Genomic DNA, 23,623 nt, shown 5'->3' with positions numbered 1-23,623 from the left:
ATTACATGTTTCATTTGATGTTACAAAAATCAATTTCAACAATATCACGAGTTTAACTATTTATTATTAGGACTATCTATAAAAAAATCCAGATTTGACACCCCATCCATCTCCCCTGCTTTGTCCCACCTAGACCTAAAGTTGTGATTGTCTCGCCTGACCTAAAACTATGTACACCCAAGACGATTATTGTTTGTCTGAAAATCCAGACGCCTGGTGAACGGCATGAATGCTATGACTGGTAGTAATGATTGCTTGGTTATTGCAGTGGCGTCTCCATATTAAAATTCATCAACTCTTCTACAATCCACCACTTAGTAATCTCACTTTAATAGTATTATACGCATATTTTAGACATCGACCATCACTCCAACGCAGCAATTTATTGTAGACAATTGTCTTTTATTGAGCAATCACTCAGTCTTCTGTTTAACCCCCACTCCAGGAAGCTCGCCTGGAGCTGGAGCTGAAAGAGGAGCGGCTGGCGGCGGCGACGCGCGAGCTGGAGGAGCGCGGCGGCGGCGGCGACGAGCTCGCCGCGCTCCGGCGCGCGCGCACAGACCTGGAGCGGCGCCTGCGCGACCAGGAGGAGGAGCTCGACGACCTCGCTGGACAGATACAGGTATGTTGGGACGTTTGAGCAAATATTTGTGTTGTATGGCCAATCACTCTAGACTACTCCAGTGTTCGTGGCTTGCAATAGATCGAGAGACCAACATATTGTGACTCTCGGCCAATTATAATGGTCCCAATCAAACGACACTGTTTGAAAACACTGTAAACACTGGCTTTCGTAAAATAAGATGACAAACAATAATGATGCATTTTTCTGTTTGCAAAATCTTGCCTGCTTTCCATGGTGTTACTCCGATGTGTACAGTGCTCATTATCAAATCATTACAAAATATACTAGGTTAGAACCGTCAACGATTTTGCTAACGAACAAGCTAGCTATAATCTTTAATACTTTTGTAGGCAACCATATAGGTGTCCATCAATACAAAACACCTTGCAACCAAAATGTATGCATAATTTTTTTTTTCTTTTTCAGTTGCTGGAGAGTTCGAAGCTGCGCTTGGAGATGTTGCTGGAGCAGCAACGCAAGGAGGCGAGACTGGAAGCCGCCGCGCGAGATGACGAGATGGAGGAGACCAGGGCCAACGCTGCCAAGAAACTTAAGAGTGAGTACATTATGAGAATAAATGTTTCCGCTATTAGGAGGTAATGCTCCAGGTAATAAATAGGTAGTTTAAATTTTCATACTCGTCTCTTGATTTGCCTGATACCTTGTTTTACCACTCGTGCGGAAGTGTAAATGCTATAAGTTAGCCAAAAAGTGTTTGAACACCGTACTTTTGTTGATCGAGAAGGACTCGAACACAATCGCCATAATGGCCCACGTAAGTGTCACATATCACGATCAGCCTGTTTCAAACGGGCCAATCAATTGTGTTGACTGGTGAGCAATAAATATCTCTCGTCAATCAATGCTCTATCTGAATCCCACTCGAATTAGCAGGCGCAAGAAGCCACTTTTCCGTGCCAGCATTAAAAATATTTTTTGATAATAACGTTTTGTCCGTAGTGCTGGAGAGCCAGCTGGAGAGCGAGCACGCGGAGCGCAGCGGCACGAGCTGGAGCGGCGCCTCGCCTCGCTCGAGGAGACCGCGCGCGCGGAGAACCACGACCAGGCGCAGCTCGTGCAGAGGCTCAAGAGGTAACGTTACATATCAGCCTTGTACATACTGGAGAGCGAGCACGCTGCGCGAGCGGCACGAGCTGGAGCGGCGCCTCGCCTCGCTCGAGGAGACCGCGCGCGGAGAACCACGACCAGGCGCAGCTCGTGCAGAGGCTCAAGAGGTAACGTTACATATCAGCCTTGTACATACTGGAGAGCGAGCACGCGGAGCGTAGCCTGCTACTGCGCGAGCGGCACGAGCTGGAGCGGCGCCTCGCCTCGCTCGAGGAGACCGCGCGCGCGGAGAACCACGACCAGGCGCAGCTCGTGCAGAGGCTCAAGAGGTAACGTTACATATCAGCCTTGTACATACTGGAGAGCGAGCACGCGGAGCGCAGCCTGCTGCTGAGCGAGCGGCACGAGCTGGAGCGGCGCCTCGCCTCGCTCGAGGAGACCGCGCGCGCGGAGAACCACGACCAGGCGCAGCTCGTGCAGAGGCTCAAGAGGTAACGTTACATATCAGCCTTGTACATCCTGGAGAGCGAGCACGCGGAGCTGGCCTGCTACTGCGCGAGCGGCACGAGCTGGAGCGGCGCCTCGCCTCGCTCGAGGAGACCGCGCGCGCGGAGAACCACGACCAGGCGCAGCTCGTGCAGAGGCTCAAGAGGTAACGTTACATATCAGCCTTGTACATACTGGAGAGCGAGCACGCGGAGCGCAGCCTGCTGCTGCGCGAGCGGCACGAGCTGGAGCGGCGCCTCGCCTCGCTCGAGGAGACCGCGCGCGCGGAGAACCACGACCAGGCGCAGCTCGTGCAGAGGCTCAAGAGGTAACGTTACATATCAGCCTTGTACATACTGGAGAGCGAGCACGCGGAGCGCAGCCTGCTGCGCGAGCGGCACGAGCTGGAGCGGCGCCTCGCCTCGCTCGAGGAGACCGCGCGCGCGGAGAACCACGACCAGGCGCAGCTCGTGCAGAGGCTCAAGAGGTAACGTTACATATCAGCCTTGTACATACTGGAGAGCGAGCACGCGGAGCGCAGCCTGCTGCTGCGCGAGCGGCACGAGCTGGAGCGGCGCCTCGCCTCGCTCGAGGAGACCGCGCGCGCGGAGAACCACGACCAGGCGCAGCTCGTGCAGAGGCTCAAGAGGTAACGTTACATATCAGCCTTGTACATACTGGACCGAGCTGCCCTAGTGCGGGTCGGCAGACTTCACATACCTTCCAAATTTGTACACAGAACCTCTCTGGTATGTAGCTTTCTCACGATGTTTTCTTCACCATTAAAATAAGTGATAATTCATAAAGAATACCATACTTTACTCCGGTTTTTAAAACTGCGGACATACGTTTCAGCAGTCCGTCCCACACCCAACTAGGCTATCGCCGCTTCTAATATTAATTAGTATAATAACATTATACAACCGTCTAATATCCGTTTTTTTTTTATATCTAGGGACCTGAAAAGATACAGAGCTCTGCTGCGCGACGCACAAACTATGCTTGAACAGAAGGAAAAAGAAGGCGGTGGCAAGGCTCAGATCAGACAGCTCAAGAATCAGGTATGAATTTTTCCAATAATGTACAGGATTTTTTTAAAAAACACAAAATGCAATATAATGTTATTTCGTATCAGGTGGAAGACCTGGAGCTGGCAGTCCGTGCGGCGACGAAGTCGAAGCAGGCGGCGGAAGCGGAAGCGGCGGAAGCAAACGCAGCGCTGGAGGAGGCAACGCGCGCACGCGCCGACGCCGCCGAGCGCGCACTCAGCGCCGCACGCGACGCCGCCGCCGCGCGCGCGCAGCTCGACGACGCAGAGGAGGAGGCCGCCGAGGTATGTGCACGGACCACCCGCATGCACACTCATCACCGCGCATTCACTCTAGATGGGACCTAAAAAAGTTAAAATGTTATGTCAAAGATAAAATGTAAAAAAATTACTCTAATGATGTATTTTTGTGTGCGTAGCTACTGAAGAAATACCGTGCGAGCACGAACGCGTTATGCGCCGCGCAAGGCGAAGCGCGAGAAGCGGAGGCGCGCGCGGTGGCCGCGCAGGAGGAGGCGCGTAATGCGAAGGAGCGTATAGCAGAGCTGACAGCACGCTTGGCTGCAGCCGAGGCGGGCCATCATCATGACCAGCACGAGGCAGAACGCCGTCTTGATCTTCGCAATAAGGTAAAGGAATTGACGCACATATTTTATATTAACAAACAAAATAAGTTGTTGATTCGGTTGTAAGATAATTTGTTTCTAATGAGTCCCTTGACGGTAAGTTGTGATTGCCGTTTGAGTACTTACATCAACAATACCCTCACATTGAATCGCTTAATAATAAATTATGATCACCATTCGAGTACACAACAATACCACTCAGTAGTCAGTCAATGTATTTCAATCTTTAAGGGCGGTAAAAAAATGTTTGCAACTGGGAATGAGAATAAAAACCACATATCCATAATTTTCGCAACTTCAAATAAAACGACTGCCAAGGAGAATTTCCGTTTTGAAAACGTATAAGGTAATGTGTTTTTCATGTTTGGTGTAGGAGTTGGAGTCGAGCCTGGAGTTGGAGGCGACAGCGCGCGGACGCGTGGAAGGACAGCTGGCGCGAGTGCGCGAGGCGCACGAGCAGCTCGCCGCTGAGCTCGCCGCCGCACGCACGCGCGACCAGCTCGCCGCCGACGACCTGCGCAAGCTCACCAGGCAGCTCAGGTACCATACACATTAAATTCAAGTGAAGATATTACTCAAATTACATTAGCTGTTTAAATATATTGTGGGTATTTACATGTATATTATTTGTAGGGAGCTGAAAGAAGAGAACTCTTCGCTGGAGGGGCGGCTGGGCGAGGCCATGCGCGCGCGCGCCGCGGCGGAGGCGGCGGCCAGCGCGGCCGCAGCGGACGCGGCCGCCGCGCGCGACGAGGCCCGCACTGCCGCGCGCCGGGCGCACGCGCTGCAGGAGGCCATCGCCGCAGACCTGCACGCGCCGCTCGACTCCCGGGACACGGACAGGTATGCACCGGATACACTATCACTACATAGTATAAAACAAAGTCGCTTTCTCTGTCCCTATGTGTGCTTAAATCTTTAAAACTACGCAACGGATTTTGATGCGGTTATTTTTAATAAATAGAGTGATTCAAGAGGAAGGTTTATATGTATAATAACATCTATTAAATAGTGGAGAAATATTGCACCCGTACGAAGCCGCGGCGGGTCGCTAGTACATAATAAACGTTTTTAAAGTGGGCTTGGCTCATCGGAATAAAAATCCGATAACTACTTTATATCGATATGACGTCACCGCAGAGGTGTACCCCACAAATGTGTCCACCTGTAACGAGGACGGGGGAAGAATAATATGAGTTTCATTTATTTAAAAATAGTCATGTTTTAAAAAATCTACGTCGTCACATCAACACTAAATAAAACACATCTACCGATAAATTGATTGCATATTAAGAATCGGTCACTGACACGAATTGAAATAGCACATTTTATTTATTCCAACTTTATGATTTTAAAATGTATTCATTTTTCTTTTTATTTGCAGTGACAACGATAGCTACAGTTCGGACGAGTCGATAGGCACGTTCCTGGCGAACCACAAGCTGAGCCCATCAGCGCCCTCTAGGAGTAGCATACACCTCGACAATTCACACAAGTGAGTCCTATAAGCTCCACTCGTAATAAAATGTATTAGCGTTAACTATAGAGTCACTTAGACATAATGTCTTGAAAAAGGAAGCGTAAGGAAAATGTTAGTATGATCAATATATCAGTGGTACCTACTATCGATAACATAGAATTTATGTGATAAATATGTGATTTTAAACGTGTCATGTAACTGTTGTATACTTATTCACAGATCGCACAGTACAGAAGGGCGTGACAGTCGTTGCAGCGCGGGCTCAACATCAAAACAGTCGCCATTGAAGGAATCGGTCGCATAACACGACGTGTCGGGCGCCGGCGCCGCGCCCCCCACGCCCCCCGGGTCCGCTGGGGCCCCCGCGCCCCCGGTGGCCCCCGCGCCCTCCGCGGCCCCGGGCCTGCTCGCCGCCGCGCTGCCCGCGCTCTGCGCCGTGCTCTGCTCCCGTCAGAGGCACGACTCCGCGCATCTGGCCATACAATAGCTCCACAATTATAGAAACTTCCAGAACTATATACAAAGGCCTCATATTTATGACGCTGATCGCAGCCCTTGTAAAACAGGTTATGTAACTTGGTATACTTGTCAGTAGAACTCAGCATAGAAAAAAAATCTTTCTTTGAACAAACCTCCGTAGTCTTACTACTCTGCTGATTTCTTGGTACTTCTTTTGCTGATTTGACCTTTCTGTCAATATCATTTAAATACCTCAAATTTATGCATTATTAGGTTGACCTGCTTAGAATCGGTAGAAGAACCTTCCAAAACATAAATGATATTAAACTTCCTTTCCGACTTCCCTACTTTCCTACCAAAGCAGGATTTAGACACCTACAAATATCAGGAATTAGGCCATCTTGCACCTAGTCATAAGAATTCATATATTAAATAAAATTACCCGGACTTTGCAAAACCGAAACTCGGTAAATGACTTCAAATAATGAGTGACAAGATATGATGATGATAATGATTGTTCAACTTACAGATCAGTAGACTGATTAGATGAAACGAAATAACGACCTAATTTTTACATATTGAATAGTAACGAATAACAATCCGACATGCTTGGAAAAACTTGAATCAAGTAAAATACCATAGTCCGTTTTAAATGTTACTATCCACTTCCCGGTACCATAAACGACTTCACAATTCGAAGACAATTGTAATAACGACAGAAACGAAGACGATAATACGTGCACTATTAAGGTTTTACAGTATCGATTAATACGACAATCGATTTGAAATACGCTTCAATGCTTACATTTAGAAATATATACGATATACAACAATGGCTCCTAAATTTAGACTGCATATACAATAAAGAAAAAGTTTTTACATCTCAATTTTTAAAATTCGAATTTTAACGCTTTTGATATGAATTATAGAGGTCACATTATCGATATTAGATAGTCCAGTATGTAGACAGATGGCGCTAGTGTCAAACTAAAATTATGCATTCCAGAATATCTAAATGTAATGTTTGAACGCGTATCGACAAGCGGTCTTCTAGACGCACTAGCGGCATCACAATTAGGCTTTGACATTATTTATTTAGTGTAGAACTTATCGTAGAGACAATGTCGATTAGAAATCGCGCGGCTAAACGCCAGCCAGTCAGTATTTAGGCGGTCTAGTGGCGGTAAGGCTCGGTTCACACGCACTACACTCTTTTATCAAATATATAGCAAAATACAATATTATGTACTTGAGTAGAATAGCAACTTAGGTAAATAATCTTCAATAGTATTATAACGTTTCTCTTCCACGCGCGGTGCGTGTGAACAAGGTCTTAAACTTACAAAATAGTTAAGTTCTTTGTTGTTTAGTTAGCTAACTTTTGTAAATAACTAGATGGCATATAAGATTTATTATTTAATTTGTAATATTTGTGTGATCAGACTGTTATTATATGATTTATTTGTTATAGTTGTTGCTTTATCATGTAGACGTCGGACATATCTGTTAGGTAAATAGGGGTTTTTGTGTATCTCCTACCTTCAAACGTTTTTATTTTAATTTAATTTTTATTATACACTTGTCTATTATGTAAAATTATTTTTATTTCAGTCAATGATCTGTGCTAAAAGTTTGTTTTCATTGGCAATATTCTTATATTTAAATTATTACTTCCAATGAGAATTGTCAAAGGTAAATGAGAACATACTAATGAAATTAGATTTGATTGATTAATTTTACGTAATAGCCGAGTGAGAATTCGATGTATATCCCTCGTATTATAATCGTAAATGTGTATCTGTATGGAATATTATTATGTATACCTCTTATCTGTGTGTCTGTAACCGCAAATAATTAATTTGTCTATAATATGTGTATGATAATGTGATGAAATGTTACTGCATTCAATACTGGTTGTAAAATGAAATTATTTAATAAAGTAACTGGAATAATTATGTGCCCTTTTATCATTTTGAATCCGATTTTCCTACAACTTATAAAAGTGCGAGTTGGACTCGCACACCAATGGCTGCTTACAATCTATAGATAATAATTTTGTAAATGTTGCCACATTAAAATTTCAGTGCTAAGTACTCACAAAATAAATAAATATATTTATTATTGTATAACTATAAATTGATGGATGAGCCGGAGGGGGCGACCGCACCAAACCTTTTGAGTATCAGATATGTGACATTCTTAGTAAAGGTAGGCAGGAAATTTGCGGCATAATCAGTCTCTCTTGATTTCTTACCGTTGTTTTCCATAAACGATCCCGATCACTTTTTTGATCAATCGCCAGAACAGATGCTTAGATTCAAATACAATGGATCGCATGGAAGATTAAGATTAGTATCGTTTATTGGAAAGGGCCATTAGATATTTGATTATCTCACTCTAAGGGATTGTAGACCTGAGTAAGTGATTTAAATTTGAACTTGATACCGGCATGCCTTCCTGAGGAAAGGGGTCTTAACAAAAGGACGAACAGTAAAGTTATCCTATAGTGATTCCATTTTTCCTTTCAAGATAATAATAAATATACTATATGTCGGAGTGAAACTGTTTACTAGGTTATTTTTTTTACATGACCGGTAAAGTATCACCGGTCTATATTTATTCAGACAGTTATTGAAACACTTATTTACTTCAATAACAATTTACTGCATAGTAACACTAACGGAATACACAATGTGCTCGGTTCGAGCGTCCAAACAAGACTAATGAAGACTACTACTAGAGTCGTACAAGACTCCAACCACACTCAACCAACACTCGTACAAGACAGCTCTCGTCGTTCGGCCGGTCCTTATATTGGCAACAATCGACCTCCCTCCTTTTCTAATACTTCCTCGATGTAATAATAGATGGCGCCACTATCGCTCCGGAAATTCACCAGTGCTGCGGCGACATATACAAATAATATATAATAAATAATGACTTTTTACTTTTGCGCATCGAGATTTTAGTAACCACTATCATTTACACTGTCCTAAATGCTCAAATGAATAAAGAATGAAAAACCCGTGTAGTATTCATTTACGCCCCGAATGAAATGTTTTTTCGGCGCCTTTTTTCTCTGACAAATATGATATGGCCGTAGTGCCTTTTGGTGCCTTCCCAGGAACGCCGAGCAATCCAATCCACCCTAAAGACGCCAAAGGCGCTGCAGAAGGGGTGGCCCAGGGGGTTAGGTAGGAGGTCAGGGGCAGAGTCAGGGCTCTTGGCGCCTAGAGAGGCCGCTGCTTCGCCCTACGGACAAACCGACCGACTGATTTAGATAATGGTTACTTCGGAAAGATATGTAGAAAAGATTCCTAATTTCTTCATTCAAAGAAATTACCTACTCAAAGTATGTTGCGAGAAATCATCCAAAATTTTATCGGCAATCGTTTGGAGCACCACATTTAAAGAATTTTTATGGAGATAGTTTGAGACCACGGGAAGGATATTCTTTCTATTCCGGAAAAATATGTAGTACGACTTTTATCCCGGAAAACTCTTTCAGGCTGGCGAAGCTGCGAGCAAAAGCTAATTTGGAATAAAAAAAACCATAAGTGCATTTTTTTAGGTATTATTTCTACAATATAAACTTAATGATTTATAAGTATTTTGATTGGAAATATTGGATAGGTACCTGCTAGCTGATAAGCAAAAGCTGGCATGTGTTATAATATTTTTTTTTAGAATGTAGAAGTACGATTTTCGGCACAAAATTCACTGTAAGTCCGTCCAAAAATAAAATATATACTTATTTTAAATTTTATTTTAATGATTCGAACACATGCTGAACTTTACTTCAGCGAAATGAATGAAATTGGCCGAAATAAACCGTCATAAGTACTTATAGCTACTCTACTAATCCCAGTGCAAGCAATTGCTTCTAGATAATTTAAACTTGTTGCTTATCTGTTGCACGCGATTGAATATTATCTTTTATACGTTCCGATAAGCTCGCAGATCGCTGCTGATTTAATCTTAAAGCATGAATTTTAGCTGTTCGTACACGATTAGCTAAATGTCTTGCTGCGCGCTGTTTAATTCTCTTTGGCGCTGTTCCTCAGATTCTGATGCGTGCGACTCAGCGACTCGTAAACGATCTGCCTCCTAGGAGCTAGGAAGCTTGACGCTGCTCGCTTGATTCCGTTGCGCGTAATTTTTTAATTTTACGTGCTTGCTTGGTAGATCTACCAATTGATGTCCTTTTTGCGCATTATAAAAATGCAAAAAGCAATAGAAAGTGCGTAGATCTTCTTATTAGCGACTTAATTTTATAAATTTCTTATATATAATAACATGTGCCAACACACAATTTCACCAATGCTCAAGCAAGCATGAAGCAAACCAAGAACTTCATAATTAGTTTACCATAAAACATAGAAATCGATACGATTATATTTTTTCTTTTCTCTTTCTTAGTAAAAATGCTAGAAAGCATGTTTATTTTAAATTTATTACATTATTTAATTTTATTAAATCACATAATTTCGTATCTAGTAAAAAATCGATATATAATGTGATCTACTATATCGATACGATGCTCAAATTACGCCACATTGTCAACAAATTTGCGACAGATGAATCACATCCCTATTTTACGCCCCTTCTGTCGTGTCAAAAGTACGGACTCAAATTTTTATACGAAATTATTTATTTTTCCTTATTAATAGATGCTAATTTTATTTTCAAATGCATAAATTTACTTAATTCTTAAACTAGTCTCCACAAATTACGGTTACAATTACAAATCTTGTAAAAGTTGTGAAGTTGTCAAAACGAAGTATTGATTTTTCGGCGAGGGTGTTTTAAAATATTTTCTCTTTTCTACTGCGAATAGGTGCAAATCGCATTAGTTACATAAAAGCAGGAAGATGACAGATTCAAGATACTTCACGACGACGAAGAAGGGGGAGATCTTTGAGCTGAAATCGGAGTTGAACAGTGACAAAAAAGAAAAGAAGAAGGAAGCAGTTAAAAAGGTAAATCATATCTTCAATATTGAGTCATCACGTAAGAGTCAGCATTACCAACTAAGAGAAAGCATTCTTATTGACTTTATACTTGGTCAATCCCTGTCAGTACATATGAATAGTTGATTAGCATAGAATATAGTCTACATAAGTTTTACAACAACTGACTGCATCCAATAATATCCTTGTAACCAAGGGCTAGTTATGGTTGGTAGCATCACAACATGACTTCGTATCTTACCACCAAACAAGATCTTAAAATATAAAATTGTATTATTAAATTGCATAATGATGTTACCATTATATACCTTTGCTTGTTTGTACCACAATTGCCTAGAAAATGTTGAGTATAATCCAACAATTGTAGTTGATTGATTCATATACAAAACCCAACTTTAATGAGAATATTCTATGACTAGCTTGATATCCTAAGATTTGAAGACAGGCTCCATCCTAAATATGGAAGAATGAATTTATATCACTACTAGCTTTTTTCTGTGGCACTGCCTGTGGAAAAAGATTTTCAAAAGATAATAAATATTTTCCTGGGATATATTTTAATATACTATAATTATATATTATATGTAGCTACCTATTAGTGAAAAACTTTTAAATTTAGTTTAGTATATCTGAAATTAGTGTGTTCAGACAAAATAACAACCTCTATAGCTTTATATATTAGTATAGATCGTCTATTATGGATTCCAGATGAACAGACAGATGACAGACTGTCAGATCCATAGTAAACGACATTCTATTGGAAATCCACTCCACTTATCATTCGATGCAGAGGGATAATTTTGCTCTGTCTATATAGATAAAAAGATGACAACTAATGTTGAAACATTGTCCTAGGTCATAGCATCAATGACAGTGGGTAAAGATGTGTCCGCACTGTTCCCTGATGTGGTGAACTGCATGCAAACGGATAATCTCGAGCTGAAGAAGTTGGTGTACTTGTATTTGATGAATTATGCTAAATCGCAGCCTGATATGGCCATCATGGCTGTCAACACATTTGTCAAGGTATGTGTTCCTTTATTTACTACAAACAATAATTTAGATTCTTATATAATTATATTTTACTATATGAAATTCTATATTATAATTATTATAGGTCTTATGTGTTTAGGTATAGTGATTTTGTGTAAGGATTAATAAGAACATCACTGTGATAAATGTCCCTAAAAAGCAGTTTTTTTCTGAGGTAAAGAAATATATTTACTAAATACATATGTGTCTTATAAAAAAAATGGGTATTTGTGTATTAAAAATATGCAAAACGCTTTTTTCAAAAGCTCTGAAAATGTATCCACACAATAAACTTTTTTAAATTGAGTTGATAACACGAATCCCTTTGATTTAAAACATTGTGCAGAAAAAAAAACAACATATGATAAAAAAAAGAAATATATTAATAAACATGATTATTTAAGTATTACGTAGAGTAGTGACTTGTGTGAGTGTGACTTGTGTTTTTTGTCATTTTAACATCTACTGTGTCCGTATAATGATGGGTGGAAGGATCTACCAACATACCAGCTTGTTAAGGTAAACATGATCCAAAGAAATCCAATCGACTCATCTATATAGTAGATTTACACATTCTATGAAAAAAAAAGTAGGATAGTCAGTGAATTTTGTATGCAGAGCACATGAGAATACCCCGATGTATCATCCTGCATGCTTGAACATTGCATGAACTTACGGTCTTGGCCACAAGCATTATGTTTTAAAAATTGTGGTAAATCAAACAAAAATTAAGGAAACTTAAGTATTCCAATGTGTTTGTAGTTTTATAATATTAGTTTAATTTTATAGTAATTATGTAGTGTATAAGTCTGTAATTTTGTGTAAATATTATTCTTTTTAAATTGTTCTGTTTATTGCTGACAATAAAATAGAATTTGCTAAACTTCCAATTTGGATTACATTTGATTTGAATTTTATAAGAATTTGATGATTTTAATTTAACCACCCAATATATTTTAACATTAAATAATATATTTCAATAACATAAAATTAAATTTTTATAGATTTAGATACAACTGTAATAATTCTGAAAATTTTATTAATTAAAAACCAAATTCAATGCTTGTGGACCTGATCAGTGAAAAAAAAAATATAAATTTCATCATAAGCACAATAAATGTGTAAATCTACATAAATGATTATAACAAGCGTTAATTATATTATGCAAGAGCTGTTTATAAAATGTATATGAAATAACGATTCCATGCCTCATATATTTTATTCTGAATAGTAGCACATCAGCTGTTATCTATATGTACCTCTTATACAGTAGAACCCCTATAGATAAAGGTAACACTAACACATTGACCCCTTTTGGACCGTTAGAAACAGATACAAATTCCTGTTTTTACCTATTTTTTGTTGACTTTTAGGTATTTTTTAAATACATTGTATGTCAATAATCCAAACCATTATCACATTTATAAAACAGTTCTGACATTTCCTATCTACTCATACAATATTCAATATTTTATTTATTTCATAATTTTTGTATAATAAAAAAAAACAAACAAACAATGGGTTTCTACTGTAAGAACGCTTATAGTGGTAATTGCTTCAGTATTATTGATGTGTCGCTTCTCTTTTGTTCGTATCGCTCCCCAATACCGTATGCAAACCGCGTTGCCACTCCAGGACTGCGAGGATTCAAACCCGTTGATACGGGCGCTGGCTGTACGCACCATGGGCTGCATACGTGTGGACAAGATCACCGAGTATCTGTGTGAACCGCTCCGGAAGTGCTTGAAGGATGAGGACCCGTATGTGAGGAAGACTGCAGCCGTTTGCGTTGCTAAGCTGTATGATATATCCTCTAGCATGGTTGAGGACCAGGTGAGTGTAATTTTTTGATTAATATTAATAAACTTTTAGAAATGACAATACAGGCCGGTGATATATGTCGCTTGGCAAGGGATAGCCATCTCTCGTCAGTCGATACTCTATGAGGATGTTACTCCACTTATCGGCCTTTGATTCTATGCCACACGTTATTTTGATAGTTGTATCAATCACGTAACGCACCTCATTGCGTTTATGACAATAGAAATTTGGGTAAAGGATACCATTCCACACTAATTTCACAAAGATAGGGAATAAGGCCCCTGATACAGTGAAGTCACTTTGCTATGAATGTGTATAAAAAAATAATTACGTGAATAAAAGGCTTTAATTAAGATTTATTTGTCTTAAAAATTATAAATAAATATAAAATATAAATATACAGAATATGAGTAAATTTTTATATTTGTTTTCTATTGTAGGGATTCTTGGACCAATTGAAGGATTTACTTAGCGACTCGAACCCCATGGTGGTGGCTAATGCTGTGGCAGCTCTCTCTGAGATCAATGAAGCCAGTGTCTCTGGACAGCCTCTGGTTGGTGAGTATCGCCTACTGTTTAATCATTGAAAATTTAAGAAAAAGAAAAACTTATAAAATTATTGTTTAATTTCATTGTATAGTAACAAAGAATATCAAAAATATAAAACAATTACATGTTAAATACTGCAGTAATGAAATAGAATCTTGATAAAACTAGCATATATGTGTATTTATTTGTACCATTAGAATTATAATAACAAGTGCAATTACTATTAACTAGAAAAAAAAACATTTAAAGCTTTGTTACTTTTTTGCTATACGTAAGTCAGTTTTGTTATTTTTGTACTTCGTTCTAAGTTTAGTACAGTTTGTTTGGGGTGCTGTTAAGTTGAAGACCTATTTGACTTGTATAATTAAAACACTTTAAACTGCTTTTTGACTGATGTATTGAGCTCACAAATGGTGATAATGATAATATGTGCGATGCGGTCGCGGTATGGTTGTGAACTAACTAATTACAATATTATAAGTAATTGACGCGTGCCATGTAAATATGTACGGTGTAATCATACAAAGTTTTTATTGAATCATCGTACTAACATATAAGCGGTTACGCAGAAATGAACGCGCCGACGATCAACAAGCTGCTGACGGCGCTGAACGAGTGCACAGAGTGGGGGCAGGTGTTCATCCTGGACGCGCTGTCGAACTACGCGCCGCGCGACGCGCGCGAGGCGCACTCCATCTGCGAGCGCATCACGCCGCGCCTCGCGCACGCCAACGCCGCCGTCGTGCTCTCCGCCGTCAAGGTCAGCCCGCTTGTACACAACACAACTTATACATACGTACCGATGATATGCATATATATATGGTCTGCAAATCATTCTAAAGATAATTTAATTTTACACTAATTACCAAAGGGAAGCCGGCAGGAATCGGGTTATATGGACTGTTCGCCACTGATAGATCATTTCATCCACGAAGACGCGCCCCACCACTTTTTAAGGGGGGGTGTTGCGGGTTGTCACAGGGTTAGAGGACTGATCCAAAACTCGGCCTCGACGCTATCCATGGTAGTGTGCGTGTGACTCATGCTACCCACGCACACTGTGAGCGATTAGGGAATGTAGTGGGGAGCGTCTACATGGATGAAATGATCTATATATTTGTTTGAGATTTTCTTAGAACAGAAAATGTTAATTTTCTTATAGTGAATAAAATGCAAGTAATCTATATAATATATATGTAAAACAATATTTAATACTGTTCATGCTTATTTGTGGGAACCTAAATAATGTAGGTAGTTTGAAATATTTGGTAAAAGTGTATCCAAAAGCCCAAGCTGTCTAGAAATCTGTAATAGTCGTAAGCTTGTTATATTTTTTTTTAATATCGTAAATGAAGAATCAATTAAAACGAGTTTATTATATTATGAAACCGAAGTAATGAAGAATATAAATCCTTTAAAAACGCAAAATTTCACATTGAATATTATCATCAGGTGCTGATGAAGCTGATGGAGATGGTGTCCTCCGACACGGAGCTGGTGAGCACGCTGTCGCGCAAGCTCGCGCCGCCGCTCGTCACGCTGCTCAGCGCCGAGCCTGAAGTGCAGTACGTGGCCTTGAGGAACATCAACCTTGTAGTGCAGAAACGACCTGATATATTGAAACATGAGATGAAGGTATGTTTTGTTAAATCACTTCTTTACTTTGTTTTAATTATTTTTTTTTAACGCTTTGAATGACGAGATGAGCTTGCCGTTCGCATGATGGTAAGCGATACGACCGCCCATAAACAGTAGAAACACCATCCAACACTTTGAATTACAAAGTATTGTTTGGTATTCCACTACGCTCGTCATCCTGAGATATGGAGATGTTAAGTTTTATTATGTCCAGTAGTTGCAATGTCCTTCAAACCGGAACACAACAGTGACTACACACTGGTGCTTGGCGACAGAAATAAACATTGCGATGGTACCTACCCAGGCAGACTTCCACATATAAGAGACCAGTAATTTAAATTGTTCAAAAACTTTATCAGTGTTTGAACAATAATGTCAAAACATGAATTTGAAAGTTGACACGGACAGTGATATTAGAGGAATAAGTTGCCATAAAAAAATATCAATGGCCATAATTGGCTCATTGCTGGCAAAAACGTAAAACTGACGCGCACATGACGCATCATGTATGTAACAAAAACTCAGCAAAACTAATTTTGTTGCCGTAATAGGTATTCTTATTAATCCAATATATTTTTCCTAACAGGTGTTCTTCGTAAAGTACAACGATCCGATATACGTGAAGCTGGAGAAGCTGGACATCATGATCCGCCTGGCGTCGCAGGCCAACATCGCGCAGGTGCTCGGCGAACTCAAGGAGTACGCCACCGAGGTCGACGTCGACTTCGTCAGGAAGGCCGTGCGGGCCATAGGCAGATGCGCTATCAAGGTATATTGACTGGATCGATTATAAGTTTGATAGTGTTTAAAAAGACTTCAAAACACTGTGAGCTCATTCTGCGTAGATCGGACCACCGACAGCTAAAATTTTAAAAGTTGTATAATTGTAAAATGTAGGTCGATATTGTAACTTTGACTTTGCGGATGAACAACACCTCAGTCCCCCCCGTGACCATGAAGACTGCAAAGTCTTCGAAACGTCGGGAGAAAACTAAAATATTAAAATCGCAATAAAATCCGGAGAAATAGTTTAATTTTAATGTCTAACATTCGCGTAAACATAAGAAATCATTTTGATAGTGGTTATTTTCGTAATGTGGCTGTATTATGATTATTAGAGTGCGCAGAATCATCGAGAGGCCTTACTAATACAAGACAGCGGAATGCACAAATACTTACGGCTAGATGTACCTCGCCACGCCTTATATACTTTGGTCTGCCTTATATACTTCGGCCTGCCTTATATACTTCGGCCTACCATATATATGTTTTTCTCTTTCGGCCATATAAACCTCGCTAAATACTTCTTTCTACATTCCCCTGAAAAAAGATAAGGATCTAATGCTAAGTATTTATTCGCAGGTTGAACCGTCAGCAGAACGTTGCGTCTCCACGCTCCTGGAGCTGATCCAGACGAAAGTGAACTATGTGGTGCAGGAGGCGATAGTGGTGATCAAGGACATCTTCCGCAAGTACCCCAACAAGTACGAGAGCATCATCAGCACGCTGTGTGAGAATCTGGATACACTTGATGAGCCCGAGGCCAGGGCTTCGATGGTGAGTCGGTTTTTTTTTTATACAAGCGCGGCAGAATTTCTCCACTGCACCTGATGGTAAGTGGAGTTGGGTCGAATAAAATGTTGTCTGATGAGAGACGATTATCCTTCGGTAATCGACACAATTATGCCGGCCTGTTGGTACAGGATATACACAGGCTGATCCCGGAACGTGACACACTTACGTGAATCACTGTGGCAGGTTTTAACACTTTGTGTACGGTAGTCGCTAACTGAGCGAATATAAAATATAAACCAGTAAATTTAGTTAATATACTGACAGGCCATAGTCAAGATGCCTTTCTACAATCGTTAACGCTAACATTATGTATGGGAATGACGTGTCCTATAAAATAAATAACTGTGCCCTTGCATTATGATACTTAAGTTACAAAATAAATTTGCAGCTATTTCGAACTTTTGATTTAAAATAGCTTGGATTTCTTTTTGTCTAAAATTACTCAATATAAAACTATCGATGCGACCTCGATGTTCTCGTTTAGTTCGCCTCGTGTAAGTATCGCTATGGTAACGGTTTAACTTTTCACTTTTCAATACCTTTGTCTTCGAATTCTGTACCCAAATTCCCCATGCCAAATGTTAACTTATGAGTATATTTTCAGGTATGGATTGTGGGCGAGTATGCAGAGCGTATCGACAACGCTGACGAGCTGCTGGACTCTTTCCTAGAAGGTTTCCACGATGAGAACGCACAGGTATATCGCCAGCTTATTGCCTGAAGACATGAACCTAGAGCTTTCAAATTAGTTGACAAACCCATTCTGATACTAGTATTGCATGTTTCTTTCTAATGTTCTGTTTATCATAATAGTTCAGATGCAAATATGTTTTTAATTCTGGAAATTTTATGATCATAATATGTTTTGGCATACCATGAAAAAACATTACAGAATGAATGAAATGAATTTGAAAGGTACTAAAAAATATATTTTGTCGTCTTGCGAAGTCTATATTAAGCGCGTGCGCACGGAAGTTGGCCGTGAAACTTGACGTGAGTCATATTTTTATGAGAAGGTATTTGACATAATTATCGTTATCCAGGTGCAACTGCAACTGCTGACGGCGGTAGTGAAGCTGTTCCTCAAGCGGCCCGCCGACACACAGGAGCTGGTGCAGCACGTGCTCAGTCTCGCCACACAGGACTCCGACAACCCAGATCTCAGGTACTTATCTTAAGATTGCATTAAAATCTTATATGATAGGTAAAAGTAATGACAATAGTTTTAGATTGACACTCAAAAATAATTAAAATATTAAATTGTCAACACGTCGGCAAGTAAACAAAATCACTTCATCTTTCAACATAGAATTATTTCAGTGACATCAGTCATAGCTTTATTGGTAAAATATTTCATCGGAGATCGTGACATTAAAATTAAACTATTTTTCGGATTTTATCGCGTTTTTATATTTTACTTTTTCTCCCGACGTTTCCGTTTGCAGCCTTCGTCGTCACGGGAGGGATATAAAAACCACGATAAAATCCGAAAAATAGTTTAATTTCAATATCTAACATGCGCGTAAACATAGAAATTATTCTACAGAGATCGTGGCTTCATTTACTGGCGTCTGCTGTCCACCGACCCGGCTGCGGCCAAGGAGGTGGTGCTCGCCGACAAGCCGCTCATCTCGGAGGAGACGGACCTGCTCGAGCCCACGCTCCTCGACGAGCTCATCTGCCACATCAGCTCGCTCGCCTCCGTGTACCACAAGCCGCCAACCGCGTTTGTTGAAGGTATTTGTGACTGCTGGGTGAATGAAAGTTCATTAATAAAATGAATGATGTATTGCGGATGCACTATTCAAGTCTATAGAAAATTGTTGTAGGGTAGTGTTACAGACTAGTTAGCGCGACAATTAAATTATGCATTACTTTGATAATAATGCTGTAACCTTAATAATATAACTCATATAACATTATCACCAAGTTAGTAATAAGTGTGACAATAAATCAGGCCATACGCACGACACGGCCGGGGGTACCGTGAAACATGTGTCACCTCGACGTTGATTAAGGGAGGACAAACGAGCGCACGGGCACGCGCCTCGAATTGCCCCGACCGTCGCTGAATAGGGGTATTCGCTACACAGTTAATATTTTTTACTGTATGCAAAATGTATAAGCAGTTGAACACTGTGTCACATGGATATGAATATATGTCGTAATATGTGTTGTATTGTGTTGCAGGTCGCGGCGCGGGCGTGCGCAAGTCGCTGCCGGCGCGCGGCGCGGCCGCCGACGAGCCGCACGCGCCGCAGCCCACCGTCATACCCAACCAGGTACCACACCTATACACATAATCATTACTGTTTAAAGTAGCTTGTTTACTACTGCATGTTACGAATATCAGTTTTATAGAACAATAGTTATTGAGGGAACATCATTCTCTGTGTAGTGAATAATGAACAAACTTTGCCTTTATAGGAGTCTCTGATCGGCGACCTGTTGTCGATGGATATTGGCGGTCCACCTCCAGCGCCCGCACCTTCTTCCAACTTGGATCTGCTGGCCGGTGGTTTGGATGTTTTGGTAAATATTCTTCATTTTTTTTCTCACCCGTTCCCATAACACGCGTGCTTTATGAATTTAGTTTACGCATATGCAAATCACTTTTCTCTATTGTGCAATGTGAGATAAGGGCGCCTACAAATTCGTTGCAGGCATACGGCACTGCGACCGACACATAGCAGCCAAATGAAGACGTTGCATTTACACAATATTGCTCATGCGCAGAGTACTTGCACTCTAAGCCTAGCGCTTATTTCGAAGATGTTTCAGAGACGCACTATACAGTATAAAAAATACACTCGTGATGTAACGTTTCCTTGTTCACAGCTGGGCGGTGGTCCGGAGCCAGCGGCGGGAGCATCCTCCGGCACGACGGGCCTGCTCGGAGACATCTTCGGCGTGGCCGCCGCGCCCGCCTGCTACGTGTCGCCTAAACAGTGTTGGCTGCCGGCCGACAAGGGAAAAGGTGACGAAAATAAAGGCTTTCCTTCATCTGCTTCATTTCATGAATGAAAGAATTAACTACTTCTACTTCACCAAGTCGCGGTTTTGTACCTACGATTGCTCTTATAGGTTGTATTATATTAAATACGAAAAAATAATAGAAAAGATATTGTATCTAAACTTCAGTATGTAAGATTTAATTATTACCTACAGTGTCTTACAAATCTTTTGAACTCCTAATCTTTCAGGTCTCGAAATCTGGGGCACATTCATCCGTCAGAACGGTCAGCCTCGCATGGAGATGACGTTCACCAACAAAGCCATGCAGGCGATGAGCGGATTCGCCATACAGCTGAACAAAAACAGGTAAGATAATTAAAATTATTTGAATTACATTATGCTCAGTATTGAAACTTTTTATAGTAGCAAATGAACTACATGTGACCTAATATTCATTGTTAATTCCAGTTTCGGCGTCTATCCTGTAGGCGGCTTGTCTGTGGGTGTACTAAGTGCGGGCACGTCGGCGGAGGCGCCATTAGCATTAGCCACTACAGGACCTGTACAACGCATGGAGCCACTCAACAACTTACAGGTACATTATATCCACCTTAAAATAGTTTATTTTGATTCTAATGAACGGTTAATCATTCTTCTTTTGAAAATAAAATGCATTAAAGGAATTGTCATACATATTCTCAGGTTGCGATCAAAAACAACGTCGACGTGTTCTACTTTGCATGTCTCATCCCTGCGCACATCCTGTTTACCGAAGACGGCCAGCTCGACAAACGAGTGTTCCTCACCACTTGGAAGGAGATACCAGCTGCCAACGAGGTCCAACACACACTATCAAACGTTGTCGGCAATGCTGACACCATCGCGCAAAAAATGACCCTTAACAATATATTCACCATCGCAAAACGAAACGTAGAAGGCCAAGATATGCTCTACCAGTCTCTAAAACTCACCAACAATATATGGGTCCTGTTGGAATTAAAACTCCAACCTGGCAATCCCGAAGCGACGCTCAGTTTGAAATCGCGGACCGTGGAGGTCGCCACTTGTATATTCCAAGCTTATGAAGCTATTATCAAGTCGTAATCTCATCGATATCGATATATGTATATTTGGATCAAAGTATTCCCATGTTAAAGACTTGGCATGTAAATTCCATTGTGGTGTGAATGTAACTGAGAATGAGAGATGGTTTATATAATAGTAATAAGCAAATGTAACTTCAACAATTTTTATCGATACTTTTTGACGCAGTAAATAATTCGAAAATGTGGTTTCCTACCTAATCTTGAATATCAGTTGAGCCACAATAAAATATTATTCAATTTTGGCTTGTATTGTCAAGTAATCTATTATTATAGTTAATATACTTATGTTATAATGTATTAATGTTTCATATTTAAGTATCGATATATTTATAAGATATGAAATTAAATAAGTTTATGTTAAATAAATTGCGTTGTTTTACTTCAAGTCCTGAATAATAAGCATGAACACTATATGATGGAATAAATCGATCAAATCCCTCTATAGTCGAGACAATATAAGATTACTAATAATGATATTGACACTTTACACATTACTATAATATGTACGGAAGAGAACATAAAATCGATTGCTTCTAATAACTTATACTTTAGTGGTATTGATTTTTTATTCAATGATTTAGGTCTTTTTAGGCAAAAACATGAATATTTAATTAAACGTTTTTGAACGTTTTTAATACGAGCTATATATTTATTGTAATAAGGGTTCCAAATTTGCGACGCGTATTCTAAGTAGCTTCGAACGTAAATGCAGTATAAAATCTTAAATGTTTTAGCTTCAAAGAAAGAAATAAAAATCGCATTGTAAAGCTTTCAAGGTTTTGGTTACAATTTGGTCAACGACAGCACTAAATGCAGGATTTGAATCATGAATTATCCCCAAGTTATTCTTGGGAGAGTTTGTCCACATAAGGTATACAAAATAGGGAGAGGGGAAGATAAGACGTCTGCGTGTAAAAATAACACGCTTTGATGGGATAAGATCAAGTTAATTCACGTTAGATTGAGTAACCATCGCATGAGTGCAAAATTTTTGTATGACAATCTTCCCAATGATCGCTCTATATAATCTTAGAACTCTGGTAGTTTGAAATCTTTCTTATGAATCTTAGCTTATTTCCAAATAGAATGAACCGTACGTGAAGAGCGAGAGAGACTTCTGAGGGAGGAAAAATTCGGGTGACATTTAATGGGAAATTATGGCGAGATTGTCTAGGCCCGGGTATTTTAAAGAATCTAACAACCATAAACTTCTATTCCTATAATAATCATGGAAATACTCGACGATGATAATGAATTGGCACTCATGGAATAACTAGTTAAGAAATGATTAAACTAAGGTGAAAATATGTCACATGTCATTCTGAATCTGAAGTATTAGGAATATGCTAGGTGTTAAATTTGAGTTAGATATTATTAGTTAGTTACTTATTCTTGACAAAAGTCTAGGAATAGTTTGGTTTGATTGAAATAGATTATTCAGTCAGATCTAAATAGCTTTTCTAACAAGTTACCTCTAGTTTTCGCTTACTTCTGTATAATTTAAAAAGATGCCAATCTTACTTATTTCAATAGGTTTAAAACTTTCCAACTACCACATAGGTTTTTTTGTCCAGAACTCGCTTAGTAAGAATAAGTTTACGAGCGTAGTGATGGGAATATTTTTATTATCTTTCTTTGATATAACGATAGGAGGACACGATAAATATTATTTGGAATTATGTAGTTGTTTTTTGTATTTTTTGGTAGACATACTCAAGTTATTCCGCCGCAAAAAATGTGAATTGTCATATTGGCATTCTTATATTGTTCCGATGGCCTCGGTTACGGAGTTGTAATCATATAGACCAATATATAATACTGGAAAGCTGTAATGCGTACGCGGTGTGAGTACGACTACCACGTTGAGGTCCTAGGTTTGAATCCCGGGTCGGGACAAAATACCTAGTTTTTTCCATCTTAAAAATTATTCTGCCGTAATTTGGAGTCGAGATATAGGTGGTGTTATACTCCTGTGCCTCGGAAAGCACATAAAGCAGTTGGTCGTGAGTTTGATCTCTCTCTGGTCATATCGGATTGCCGTTTCACCGAACTATGAGAGTGAAGGAACAGAGTGCACTTGTGTATTGCGCACACACTTGTGCACTATATCTCTTGCATACCTGGCTCATCTCCGTTGAAATTGGCCGCCGTGGGCTACATCCGGCTAGTAGATTCAATTTATTTT

The 23,623-nt window shown here is 40.1% G+C and overlaps 2 protein-coding genes across 10 annotated transcripts in view; both read left to right on the top strand.

The window, feature by feature from the left end:
• Positions 1-7,747, top strand: part of LOC115443301 (unconventional myosin-XVIIIa) — a 257,977-nt gene extending 250,230 nt beyond the window's left edge. For 3 of the 9 annotated variants that reach the window (XM_037436648.1, XM_037436649.1, XM_037436650.1), the window contains 11 exons: positions 446-622; positions 1,052-1,181; positions 1,586-1,599; positions 2,374-2,507; positions 3,135-3,240; positions 3,315-3,512; positions 3,647-3,856; positions 4,227-4,393; positions 4,487-4,696; positions 5,238-5,348; positions 5,553-7,747. In XM_037436648.1, the coding sequence (XP_037292545.1) occupies positions 446-622; positions 1,052-1,181; positions 1,586-1,599; positions 2,374-2,507; positions 3,135-3,240; positions 3,315-3,512; positions 3,647-3,856; positions 4,227-4,393; positions 4,487-4,696; positions 5,238-5,348; positions 5,553-5,637 (1,542 nt within the window). In that variant the 3' untranslated portion in view covers positions 5,638-7,747. The other 6 variants (XR_005112106.1, XM_037436653.1, XR_005112107.1 and 3 more) reach the window with 6 other exon arrangements.
• Positions 7,748-10,355: 2,608 nt separating this feature from the next.
• LOC115443271 (AP-1 complex subunit beta-1) lies at positions 10,356-21,800 on the top strand. The gene is made up of 18 exons (XM_030168618.2): positions 10,356-10,412; positions 10,630-10,771; positions 11,618-11,788; positions 13,430-13,627; positions 14,056-14,173; positions 14,734-14,924; positions 15,617-15,799; positions 16,389-16,571; positions 17,165-17,359; positions 17,982-18,074; positions 18,421-18,542; positions 18,924-19,114; positions 19,568-19,659; positions 19,805-19,909; positions 20,216-20,354; positions 20,581-20,698; positions 20,801-20,927; positions 21,035-21,800. Exons 2-18 carry the CDS (start codon positions 10,664-10,666, stop codon positions 21,434-21,436), a joined length of 2,736 nt encoding a protein of 911 aa, XP_030024478.1. The 5' UTR covers positions 10,356-10,412; positions 10,630-10,663; the 3' UTR covers positions 21,437-21,800.
• Positions 21,801-23,623: the final 1,823 nt, after the last annotated feature.

The sequence above is a fragment of the Manduca sexta genome, chromosome 9 (genome assembly GCF_014839805.1).
Source record: "Manduca sexta isolate Smith_Timp_Sample1 chromosome 9, JHU_Msex_v1.0, whole genome shotgun sequence".
NCBI lineage: Eukaryota > Metazoa > Arthropoda > Insecta > Lepidoptera > Sphingidae > Manduca > Manduca sexta.
The sequence above is the reverse complement of the archived record's forward strand: the minus strand, read 5'-3'. Positions and strand labels throughout refer to the sequence as shown.

Bases quoted from the DNA above. Each gene is read 5' to 3' on its own strand.
- LOC115443271 (XM_030168618.2), top strand. From the start codon at position 10,664: ATGACAGATTCAAGATACTTCACGACGACGAAGAAGGGGGAGATCTTT. The intron at 14,174-14,733 runs GTGAGTATCGCC...GCGGTTACGCAG, and splicing joins CTCTGGACAGCCTCTGGTTG to AAATGAACGCGCCGACGATC. The intron at 15,800-16,388 runs GTATGTTTTGTT...TTTTCCTAACAG, and splicing joins TATTGAAACATGAGATGAAG to GTGTTCTTCGTAAAGTACAA.